This window comes from Ornithodoros turicata, chromosome 4, assembly GCF_037126465.1.
Source record: "Ornithodoros turicata isolate Travis chromosome 4, ASM3712646v1, whole genome shotgun sequence".
NCBI lineage: Eukaryota > Metazoa > Arthropoda > Arachnida > Ixodida > Argasidae > Ornithodoros > Ornithodoros turicata.
Window position 1 is genome coordinate 12508971 of NC_088204.1, and position 12479 is coordinate 12521449.

Here is a 12479-nt window from a genome sequence, read left to right on the forward strand (position 1 = left end):
TACGGGAAACCTTTTAAATAAAGGGCAAAACGGTCCCATATCTTTCTCAAGATTGATTTTCTGAAAAGCGTGTTGCCTTTAGTCATGTTCTGGTCTACGGGTTCCAAATGAGCTGCAATCATTTGAGGGCTCTTGAATACGCAGAATGGCGAATCGCGGTAGCAGACGATATACGACTAAGACTCTATATGTCCACGTAGCGGAGGGGGGAGAGGGGGCAATAAGCAGGCCTAGGCAGGAGTCTATAGGCGGCGTTGGCTCAACGTCACCTCATTGCGTCAAGGTTGCCGAGGGCGGGACTGCTGTTCGTTCGATTCCCTACCTCTTTCCACCTCCAGCAGATACCGCATGTTGTTTTGAACGTAGTCCTCATGGACCGTACTCAGTTACGAAGGACGTGTCGACATTCGACGCAGGCCGTATGTGCAAGCATTTGACAAGCGTGTACAATGCGCATTGCAAGCATTGCGCTTGTCTCATCCTACGATTTTCAATACAAACAAACAGTAAGACATCTTGGACGCCCCTGCACGCTAAATTTTGGGAACCATGCGGTTTATTTGAAAAAGTGATCATATCGCCTCCTGACCAGCTGTACCACACAGGTCTGATTCGAAGTGCAGAGAGATGAGAGGAGTCCAACACCACACGGTGTTCTGCCTCACTTGACTTTGGCTTCATCGACGAGTTGAACGGTCTTGTTCCTTGGAATGCCTTCAAGTTCCATGAGGATGACCTCGTTTATTTCTGGATAGGGACGCATGACATGTTTGGGGACGTACAGCGTCACCTGGATGTAAGACAGTCTTAAGCTGAATAACGTCATTCATATATCCACTTAGTTATAACCTGCGACTGGCTTCAAGATTACCTTTGTTTTCACACAGAAGTTACCTATTTCTGATCGTTTGCGTTTACGCGTTCGTTTTGGCTTTACGTGGCAAAGCATCTCTGGGAGCATTCAGCTAGAATATCTGCAGAGCAGCCTTCGATGTCTATGGCGCTTTACCATAAATTTCGTCCCAACGCCCTCTTAAGCACGCTCGATCACAAAGCGACGGTCGTCAACGTCACCTGCAAGGAGTTCTTCAGATGTTTCAGAACTGCCAACTATGGTGTGACTTACTAGTTAAAGTCACCAACTTCCATTAACACCAAACCTACGCCCAAACCTCGCGGACCTGTCCAACGGAGAGAGAGAAAGAGAAGCTCCCCAAAGGCGAATGGCGGAGTCTCCAATCATTTTTTTTTTTTAACCTCCCCAATCAGTTTTTCTTTGTCACATGCAGTACTGCACGATCTTCCCGCGTGTCGCTTACCTGAGGTCCAGCAGTTGGTCGATACCGCCCTAGATTCAATCCATTGATAAAAGCTTGGCCCCTAGTCCAGCCAGAAGGGTCGAGAAAGGTGTCTAAAGCAGTGGACCGCTGTGGCAGTTGGAAAGAACCGTAGCAGAAAGTCGGCGTCCGCAGGCATTCTGTTCCGTTAGCCTTAGAAAGGTTCCGCATGAAATTAAAGAGCAGAGCGAGACTCGGGTCCTGTGTTAAGGAGAAGGCTTCTATGCTCCATTTGTGAAGTTGCCTCCTCCTGAGGGTTACGTTGGACAAGATACCCTGGCGGGACGAGAGATAACAATTGAAGACACTTCCGTTACATTGTTACACAAGCACGCACGCACTCACGCACGCACGACACAACTGTCACAATGATTACACACAATGATCATGCTGCGCAAGACAGTGTTGCGATAAAAAATATATATGTGTGTGTGTGTGTGTGTGTGTAGCGGCCGCAGGCCCGCGGTACCGGAAAATACGCGCCAAAAATAAAAGGACGGGCGCTCACGGGCTAAGAGTTTTTAGCGAGCCGAGTTCAGCCGCATTCTGAATTGCCTTCCTTCTACGCAGGTCTGCCTGTCTACTTTCCTCTGCTACACACCACAACTGGTGACCCGAACGTGACCCGATCCTGAGACACGGTACTGTCGTTTGACGCAGGGGTGCGGAGTCTCCGGTGTCGATACGGTGCTCGGTATGGCGTGCGACGCCGAGCGGAGAGGCACCGATATCGAACAGGTAGGAGTACTGTCGCAGAAGAGCAAGGAGCCGGTGCTTTTCAAGGGGAAGCAGACACGATGCATCATAGAATGAAATACGGAATCAGGCCGGCGAGCAGGAGGACTACTGGTAGGGCATTTGGGATGAGGTGGGTCTAGGACAGCGATAACACCGAGCGTGTAGTGCAGTTCATACATCGCGATCAGAGATCATGTGGGGAGTAGGACGGCGTCATCTAGTAGAGTAGTTATTGGGATAGCCACTTCGCCGTTTGCTGGAGGGCACACGCACACAGAAGCGACGAGGCCTTTAGTAGAAAGTGATGCGTTTGGCGGGTTCACAACAATGTGCAGTGAGTCGAACGTGCTCAAGATTGGTTCCAGGCTGGCGAGATGGTGGAGCGAGGTGGGATTAGTACATCGTGGAGGCCATGTAATTTGCGGGAGGAGATAGTGACGTTCTCAACCTCACAGGAGGGCAGATCAGAGAGAAAGAGTTTGTCAGCAGCCCAGTCGATGAACGCCCCGTGGTCCTTCAGAAAGTCCCAGCCTAATATGGCGTTATGTGGTCAGGGAGTGAGCACGACGAACTGCATTGGGTACCAAGGGAGTTGCCTCAGGACAGGAGCCGCCGACATTTCGAACAGAGACTGTTCTTCTGGGCACCGTCCTCATCATTGGCATGGTATTTTAAGGGTTAGGTGTGACGTCGTTAAAGGTTCATGCGAACTGTGGGTCAACAGCCCGGAGGGAAGAAAGGGTCCGTACGGGCTTCTACGGCCGTAGTGAATGGCCGTTTGTTAGAGTGTGGAGGGGATTATGTGAATGAAGTGATCTTGGCTCCAGACCGGTTACAGAAATGGACGGTGCCCAGAAGAAGAACAGTCTTTGTTCGAAATATCGGCGGCTCCTGTCCTGAGGCAACTCCCTTCGTACTTCTCTACCGGTTCGCTGGATTTCTACCCACCTGTGAACTGGGTACCAGTTCGTCTTGAATCGTTACGCGTGTTCTACACCTTGCGGCTGGCAGAATATTGGCATTTGCTGCGCTTTTGAGTACAGCACCGTCATATGGCGTCGTAACTGTACGTAGCTTCTTACAAATGCCCGCACTTATTACCGACGTGGCAGCACCTGTATCAATGAGAGTAGCCATCGTGATACCTTCAATAACGATGGTGATGAGATTACGGGGAGGTTTGTGTGGAGCTATCCTTGTCGCAGTCCGCCTTCCTCGGACTGCGGCTATTGGTTTCCTTCTGGAACAGGTGACTGACCGCGACTGTGTAGGTGACAGACCTGGATCCCGGAACCGTGGGGACGGTGATCGAGAGCGGAGGGCATCGGGTGAAATGCGATGGTCCCTTGTGTCTGACCGAAACGGCCCATCAGGTATACCTTAGGGAATGGAACGGTTCTGTCCCGAGGCCACGTAGAAATCATGCGAGTCCAAACCAGTCTGATCATATTCGAGGTCCCGGCGCCGGCTGCGACAGTCGCGCAAAATATGCCCTCGGATACCGCAGTAGAAGCACGTCCGCATTTCTCATCGAGGAGAAGAGGTTGTCTGACGCCGACGAGTGAAGTATATATGTTCCCCCTTGAGAATACAGAGGCGCGATAGGTGCAACAGCCTCGTAGTTATGTGCTCGGGTCCCCGGGGCGTCGTATGTTGGAGGCAATGTGGACGACATCGGCGTAGGTGTGGTATGGTGGCATAGACAGAGGTGGCGGAGGTTTGGCCATTGTGGGTGAACGGACAACGTCTACGTAGGTACTGGTATTTGTGTGGGATTTGTCACTGGCACCCAAGGCCACGGATACTTCCTGTCGCACAAGTGCGAGCACGCTGTGGGTGGGCGGTTCCGGAGGCAGCGGAGAGCAACGGGCCCCTGGGCGCGCCCTAGCAATTTCTTCTTTGACAACCTGGCGAATGAAGGCGCGAAGAGCCTCTAAGTTTGAAGGGTCCATCAGTGCGACTGATGAGAACGAGAAAGAGAGCCGAAGATTTTTCGTTTCTTGGAGTTCGTTGCAGAGGGCCACCATATCTTGGACAGTGGAAGGGGACTTCAGAACAAGAAGATTAAACGCATCAGGCGCGATCCCCTTTAGAATGTGCTTGATCTTTGTGGGAACGGACATGCTGGAGTCGACGCGATTGCACAATGACAGAATCTCCTCAATGTACGACGTAAAAGTCTCGTTCGTCAGTTGAAGCCTCTGACAGCTTCTGCGTCGGCTTTCCGCAGCGCCGGTCGTCCAAAGAGATCAGCGAGACGGGAGCGGAACACAAACCAAGAGCTGATTTCGCTTTCATGGTTCAGAAACCGTGTTCTTACGAGGTCCACTAGATAGAACGTCACATTATTTCGCTTCGATGAGTCGTACGACTCATCGCATTGAATTTGCTTACTTGTTCGTAGGCGGGCGGTCATCAGTGCCCGTGCCGGAGAATACGGGCGGATCACTCTGACATGCTGCGGGAGCTTGGCATTGTCCCGCGCGTATTGTCGGGGCGTCGCCGGTTGAGGCATTGGGGGAAGTCATCTTGCGAAGTGAACGCCCAGAACGCAGCTCCAGTACGAAGTCGTGAGGCCAAAGTGGGGGTTTTGTGACAGTCGGGTAACGGAAGGGGGCTGACGAAGTCGCACCTCCACCAAATGTGAAGCGGAGATTAAGCAGAGAGAGAGGCAGCTTCTCTCTCTCTCTCTCTCTCTCTTAATCCGCCTGCTGAATGCGGGTGCTCTGAAACTCGCGCTAAAGGGCACCAGCTCCGGTGGCGCAGCGGTAACGCGTGCGCTTGGAGACTGGGAGGTTCGAATCCGCGGGCCGGCTGTGCCGTCTGGGGTTTTTCCTGGGTTTCCCTCAGATGTGTAATAGGCGTATGCCGGCACAGTTCCCCTGAAGTCGGCCCATGGACGCAGCTATCCTCCCCCCGAGCGGATTCCGCTCGGTCTTCCACTTCACCCTTTCCTCTCCTCCTCTCCACCACCTTTCCCTTCCCGAAAAACATGCCGCCTAATGAGGCCTGCAGACCTCTCGGGTTCCTCCCAACGACACTCCTCCTCCTCCTCCTCCTCCTCCTCCTCGCGCTAAAGGGCCGATGGCGATGGTTCTCCCTAACAGTATGTTCGAGGTGCCCAATGACTTTCTTTTTCTTTTTGCTGTGGCGTCCTGTGCAACAAGTTGCATGCACCCTTGCCAAGGAACGGTGACCCTACACTCTAAAAATAGCATAGCACCGCACAGCACGCTCCTATATAGGCAACCATCATCCGGAATGACAACGTTCTCTCCTGCGTCTTAACGGTGTAGTGTCTTCAACTTTGTTTTCCTCGTCTGCCGTAGCTCCGTGGGTTTTGAGAATGACATACCAACTGTGGCCCACTCTGCTGTGTTAGTACATAATGCGACAAAAATGGCGTACGCTCTCCCCACGTTCCCCGTTTTCTCCAAATCTGGGGAAAGAGCGATGTGATTCGGGATGATGTTTCGCTAGGAGCGTGCTATGTGGTGGAGTTCATTTTTAAGGTTGTTCATGTTGACCTTTGACTCTATGATAGGCAAGCCTGAGAACGGGCAAGACACAGGGCTCGCCTATCATGGAGTTTATCCACCAGCTAGCCTGCATCTCTACGCTATTCTATCTTTGACCTTTGATCCTCTAGGAACCCATTCCCTAAAGAGCTCCTGTAAGTGAAGGCGTGAAGGCGTGGAGGTGGTGATGTAACACCGTGATGCGTCGAGTCCCCGTGCAGTCTGTGTAGCAGATGGGTTTGCGGTGATAAATGAGGCTTCGTGGCTGCTAACAAAGCTTATTCTACGTCACACGGGTCCGAATTGCGTCACGCCAGAAAATAAAGCCCCCCCCCCCTTCCAAGGGGCACGTGACAACGCTCATGGCTGCTTTTCCATGCAGTTTCGTAAAATTCGATGTGCGCTGACAAGCGAAGGAATAGCGCACGGTGTCCCACGACGGAATGCTTAATGAATGAAACAGTGTTTTCGAGCCGTGTTAGATGTAATTCCCTGCCCTTTTAACTGGTTGGACACGAAATATCAGATTTGTTCAGCTATGGTTTTGTTCTCTGTTACTTAGGATTCTTCGTTTTCGGGTGTTATTATTTTTTTAGATTCGGAGGGTAAAAATCGGGTGATTCTTTAGAAAGGAGATTCGGGGGAAGAATCCGGGGCATGTTCTGTCACGTGTTTTGTGTGTCGGGAGCTTCCGGGTAAAACTTGTAGGGATGAACAATGAAATTCCGAATGGTGTACAAAAAAGCAGGCCTTTGGAACTACCTAGGAGGTGAGTGAGGTGTTTTCTTGGGTGCTTTTAAGGTTGATAACGTGGCACATCCCTTTTGTGGCTCACTGTGAAGCCATATGAGGCTGAAAGACCTCGCGGAATTCGGGAAGAAATCGGGAGTGTGCCCGAATTTAAGAAAAGTTGTTCGGGATGCAAATATCGTGAGAAATCGGGTTTAACCAGAAAACGAATAACCCTACCGATTTTGAAGCGATGCGTGGGAAAAACGATTTACCTTCGACTCTGGCACCGGACTGTCGGGGTTCATCCTTCCCCCATTCTCGACGATAATTGTCACGTGTTCCGTCTTCGACACAGGTATCTTTTTCGTTTTTGACACTCGTGCGTTCATGACGTGAAACCCATCACGGCTCAGCACGTACGCTCTGTCGGCGAACCGCGGTATCTCCAGCGCAGCCGACGGCCTATGCAAGCCGAAGTCGACCTGCGGAAGTGATTTTTACCTGAGGACAGTTGGTAGACATATAATTCGGATAGCTTAAAAGACTAGTACACAGCCTTGCTGAACAAAAAAAAAGTTATTTGGAGTAACGAAGTTCAATATGTGCTCGTCCATCGACTTCGAGCACTTTCATATTTCGGCGGATTTAGAATACCACTGCGATCTAAATATCGTGTTTCTCCATATGTCGTTTAGCCAATCAATTGATTTTATCGATTCTCCGGAGTCCTATCCAATTTTATGTCATTGTAATCTAAGTGTCTCACACTGTATTCCCCCATATCATTGTTTTCCTATATGATGCGTCATGTGAAGCATCACGAAATTGATTGATCAACTGATAAGTAGATGATTGATATGTATGACGCCAATCTGCCACAGATATGCAAGATCGCTCCTTCAGGGGTCGATATCCGTCGTCTTATCACAACAACAGCTGATGGCAGTCTTCGAACGTGGGGCGGAGGGCAGGAACGAGTGAGGCGCTATTTTCAGGATACAACGTCAGATCTATCAATGACGCTTCCTACTCATTCAAAAATTCTTGGAAGCTTTTGAATGATGTGATTTATAATACGAAATATAAGATGTCACTTCGCTACATGCAACGTTAATATTTCAAGGGATTGAGGCATACTATGATAGTAGTCTTTCGAAAACAGCGCCATACAGTGTGCATTGAGCTGCATCACTAATATATCGAACTCTGACCTGAGCTGTGTACGTCACGTATCCAAAGTCTTGCTTTATGACCTCGAAGCTGACCGGAGAGGAGCTAGAAATCGTCTTCAGGAGCCCTTTCTCTTTGAACACTTTTTTCACTTTATTCCACGGCGAGCACGCCTTCAAGTGCAACTCGCCGAGGTTCATCCTTATGACAGGGGTGCGCATATACGCCGCCTGACTTGCTTCGTTGAATCTATAAATGATCCTGCTTATTTCGAAGTACAGGTCTGTAGGATCAGCCCATTCGGACAAAGGAGCATCAGCGTGGTAACTGGTGGTGTGTGTGCTGTTGCCGAAGCCGAAGTTTGTGCCGCCGTGGAACATGTAGAAGGATACGGACGCGTTCAGCTTCAAGATCTCCTCCAGCTTCCTGAAGAGTTTCTTCTTATCGACGGCCGCGCTTGTTTTGTTCCAACGGCTCAAAGTGGAGATGAAGAACTTGACCATGATTGGTCCTCTGTTCTTGTTAGCTGCTCTCGTGATGTTGACTACCTTCTTAGTGGCTGCCTTTCCATCGTGAACGAACGTTGCGAGAGCTCCTTCTACAGTTCCGCATTCGATGAACTTCTCTTCGGGATGATCTGAAGTTATGAGCGCAACTTTGGGACCAAGGTGGTATCGGAACGTGTAGTAAATGTACTTCATGTATTCGTGGTCGCACGGTTCGAACTTGCCGTATTCGTCCTCTAGTTGAACCATTATGACAGGTCCGCCGTTCTCATAGAGAAAGTATTGGAGGAACACCAGTAAGACACTGAACCAGCGGTCAACGTGAAACTGAAAGAAGATCAGCGAAGAAAATAAATTCTAGTTAATAAGTAAAGCATTAGTAAAGAAGGAGTTACACTGCGGAGGTACCAGCAGATATAACCCTTAAATTACTTTACAGATTACGGAATTTCAGAACAAACAAACAAACAAACAGTATAGAGCAACATTTTGGAAACCGGTGTAGTCTTCTTCTCAAATATGTTCAAAATATACAGAAGCGTCTTGTGAGAATAATTTGACTGATGCTTTCATTATACAGGGTGTTCATTTCTATTTGATATATTTTTATTATAAGCCACGAGAGAAGCGTAAATCGCGGTTTTACTGCAGGGCTTTGAGGCCATGCGCGGCGCACATTCTGTCAAAACGAGTGTTTGACAACTATACATGATTAATAATTAGAATCATTGACTAGATAGAATAAATATTCGTCACCATCATACCAAATTTTTCTTCGCAAACAAGCCGAAACATAGGTACAGTTAACCCCCGCTAATATGACCCCCGATAATCTGACATACGAGCTTTACGACCATAGTCCTGGGGAACAATGCAGTGAAACCTCTGCAAATCCCCCACCCCGTTAATATGACGAGGAGGTCATATTAATGAGGATTCACTGTAATAGAAATTTATCTGTTTGTATATTTCAATCGTTTAGCTCTTTTAAAGCGTTTGTTTGGCGTGTATTTTTTCAATGATGTATCATCGTCATATCTATCATATCATATGATCATGTCATCATATGTATCATCTTCATCTATGCGGAATATCAGTATAGAAAAAAAAAACGCAGTTATTACACCATTCAGTTGAGCTTGGGGAAAAACGGTGTTGAGGTTCAAGAGCACACTTCTCGATGAAAGACGTGAAAATTTTTGCTGCATACAGGACATTCTCAGGTAAACATAAACAAGCCCCCGTCACAACTTCCGGTGCCACGAAGACTTCCGGTCCTTCCGCGACAAAGGACGCTCGGAACCAGCCGCCATGCAGAATTATATCTTTCGCTTTCCTGATTTGTTGAAAACGGGACACGTACGCCTTTTTGTGGCAATTTGAATTGCCACAAAAAGGCGTATACGACCCTCTCTCTCCTCAAATCAGAAGCGATAACTGTATGAATCGGCACCGTGGTTGGCGCAGAGCGTGTTTGCAGTGAAACCGGATGCCGTTTTGGCACCAAACCGGAAGTGGTAAAAACTGCAAGTATAGGTCTACCTACCTGGAAAGCGTTACCGCTCGTTCGTAGTTGCACGCTTGCATCTATCCTGGGAAGCCAATAGGGCATGCCTCCGTTGTCGCGGTCGGCAGATATATAAGGGCCGGCTCGTATGATGACTAGGAGACCGAGATCCTCGGCGGTATTTAAGAAGCCCTTGAGATTGCTGTAGCCTTCAAACACGTAGTCCCACGGTTCCGGTTCGTGGCTGGACCACTCGACGTAGGTGTCTATCGTGTTAAGGCCACACGCCTTGAGTTTGTAAAGCCGGTCCCTCCACAGAGGGTATGGTACACGGAAGTAATGAATGGATCCGGCAATGATGCGGAACGGTTTTCCGTCTTTGAGAAAGACGTTGTTTTCATAGTCGACGATAAACGAACGATCTGTGGAGACATATGAACGTTACATCTTTTCTTTCCTTTTTCTTTTTTTTTTTTTTTTACGTACAGCAGAAAAAGTCGCATCACAGCCTATACAGCAGGTTTTCATATCAACAAACATAGCGGCCGCCGCAACAAGTGCATGGGCATGCGCATATGCGTACCAGAATTGGTCCATTGCAAAGTGTGGCGCCGGTACACTTACAGGATACTGAATAGAGTCCGGTATCTCCAGAACTTGTTCGGTATTGACAATATGGCGCAGCTGCAGTCCAGCTGGTGGACAAACTCCACAGTGCAGAAGCCTCAGTCTGGGTTGTTCTGTTTGTGACAAGACATGGGCTTTCGCACTGTGGAGTGTTTCGGTATACAGTATTCTATTAAGCGTAAACTGTAGTGTTGGTCATTTCTTATCTTACTTGGTATATGAGACCGAAACCTTGAACCACTTGCCTCCGGCATCGAACCCATTGTGAGACGCAACGCATCGTAGACGTGCGGAAGCCCGTGGAACAAAAGGATCAGCGCAAGGGTCATGCCGAGGATTGAATAAATCCAGCAAGTTCTGACGATCTTCATTTTCAGGAATCTCCACTCAGCGCATGCTTCGAGAACGCAAGTGCAAGTGGCCGTTGCGTCTTCCTTCTTCTTCTTCTTAAGATGATCGGCAAGAGCTATGAGGTTGACTAACTAGACTATGACATGACTATGCCAATCTGGGTGGTTGCCGTGAACGAGGTGATGATGAGGGCTACTTAAGTGTGCTTATGATTTGTTGCAGGTGCCATCACCCATGTTCAGTTATTTTGCATAATTCAATTGTGAAATCATTGTAGATATATGTCTTTGTGTGTCTTTTTGTTCGCGATGTCAAACTTCATCGATATTTTATAGGTACGATAGGCTGATGAACTTTAGAAATGGCACTTCATTAAGGTGTGCAGGGTGAACTTAGTAACCATGAAGACATTTTGCGACGTCGTAGAGAGTATGGTCTATCCTTCCTGAAACTTTGCAGACTGATACAGATGTCGCTCTGAAGTGTCGTTGCATTTCTTGCAGATGATTTTGTACTGTGAAGCAAGGCTCAAAATGGAGCCGAATCGTACCCCATGCGGGTTAAAGGGCGTCATCTCACTCAAAAGAGGGCCTTTTTCTTCCTGTGTATGCGTCAGCTTCATATCATGGTACACAGGTTGCGCAATGCACAGATGATGATGACCAGTGCATGACTGAAGTAGATTGAAGAATGTCGCATTGTGGTAGACAGCGCCACCTGTATGTGGCTCTGGGAACAGGAAACAGAAGCACAAGAAAACAAATAACGGCTTTTGAGTGAGATAGGCCTCCATAATTGAACCTCTGTATGCAATACAGAGCTTCAAATGCTTTACAAATAGGATAAGTCGACTACACCCCTTTTTACTATTTTAGCTGCAACGACATCTACATACTAGTATCCTGCCAAAGAAAATTCAGGACTGTATTGCAATTTATTGGCCCGCTACAGGAGTGTAAGAAATGAGAAATACATGTGTGTCAATGAGACGGACAATCAGATCAGGCCCCTCTTCTCGGTTTGGGATTTTTAGACTTATTCCCTTATTGCATACAGAGATTCAATTGGCCATTCAAAATGTATGTGGCGCGATATTTTTTGGTTTTTACAAATCAACATTATTTGCAAAAAGAAAAAGAAAAAGATCTGCAGTCTGATGGTCTGCAAAGCTTCCGTACGGTGAGCCAGCTTCCGGTGATATTTATTCCCGCCTTGTATTATTATTATGACGTGATGAAAATGTGAATTCATTACTAAATTCACTCTTAAGAAATGTTCATTCCTTGAAAAAATGACACTAAAACACACGAAGGTAAAAGGTGGTGATGGTGGTGACGAGACCGGCTTGCCGTTGTTGGCCTCACTCTCGTGCACAATGGCCACAAAGAAGAAGCTTCACGGGGAGCACAGATTGTGACCGCAGCAAAGCGTCGATAAAGTTGCTCCTTTCGTTAGCCCGAACTACCCGTGCAGCTGTCTCGTGTCGAACGTGCGAAGCGATTAAGCCCCAGGAGTCAACGAGAAACCGCATGAAGCACTGCCGCTCCGTTCACCTTGGCGACGGTTCTTACACCCTGGACCGACATCCTGCAAGACCGTCGCGCCCTGCAGATTTTCCTGAATTTTCTGCAAGACACCTGTCTACTTTACATCATTTAGTTCGCTTCTCCACATTTTACGCGTTTCGTGAAGTCTTCCTTCATGTACGAGGGCCTTACTCTGCAGATGCTGATGCGCGAACTCACTGCCGTCTCTCACCCATCGTCTCCTCATTGTCGCTCTAAATCTCATGCAGTCCCGTCGGCATTAGGGTAGTGGGTCACAACTCAGGTGTCGAACCTTCCTACCGATCATCACCAGTGTATTTGTTGTAGTAGTTTCACTGGCATTACAAATGGGACAGTTCGAATCACGTGAAATTGAATTTATCGATTTCCTGCGCAAAGGACTTCATTGTTCATCATATTGCTTACTTCAGTGAGAGAGTTGAATA

The 12479-nt window shown here is 48.2% G+C and overlaps 1 protein-coding gene across 1 annotated transcript; it reads right to left on the reverse strand.

The window, feature by feature from the left end:
* Positions 1-529: 529 nt before the first annotated feature.
* LOC135391061 (beta-galactosidase-like) lies at positions 530-10564 on the reverse strand. The gene is made up of 6 exons (XM_064621151.1): positions 10347-10564; positions 9548-9930; positions 7537-8328; positions 6598-6807; positions 1320-1613; positions 530-790 (listed from the first exon to the last, which is right to left on the reverse strand). Exons 1-6 carry the CDS (start codon positions 10504-10506, stop codon positions 662-664), a joined length of 1968 nt encoding a protein of 655 aa, XP_064477221.1. The 5' UTR covers positions 10507-10564; the 3' UTR covers positions 530-661.
* Between the last annotated feature and the right edge of the window lie 1915 nt (positions 10565-12479).

Coding starts and splice junctions, on each gene's coding strand:
- LOC135391061 (XM_064621151.1), bottom strand. CDS start 10,506: ATGAAGATCGTCAGAACTTGCTGGATTTATTCAATCCTCGGCATGACC. Junction 6,808..7,536: donor ACGTGACGTACACAGCTCAG/GTCAGAGTTCGA, acceptor TCACTTCCGCAG/GTCGACTTCGGCTTGCATAG. Junction 791..1,319: donor GACCAACTGCTGGACCTCAG/GTAAGCGACACG, acceptor TCTTACATCCAG/GTGACGCTGTACGTCCCCAA.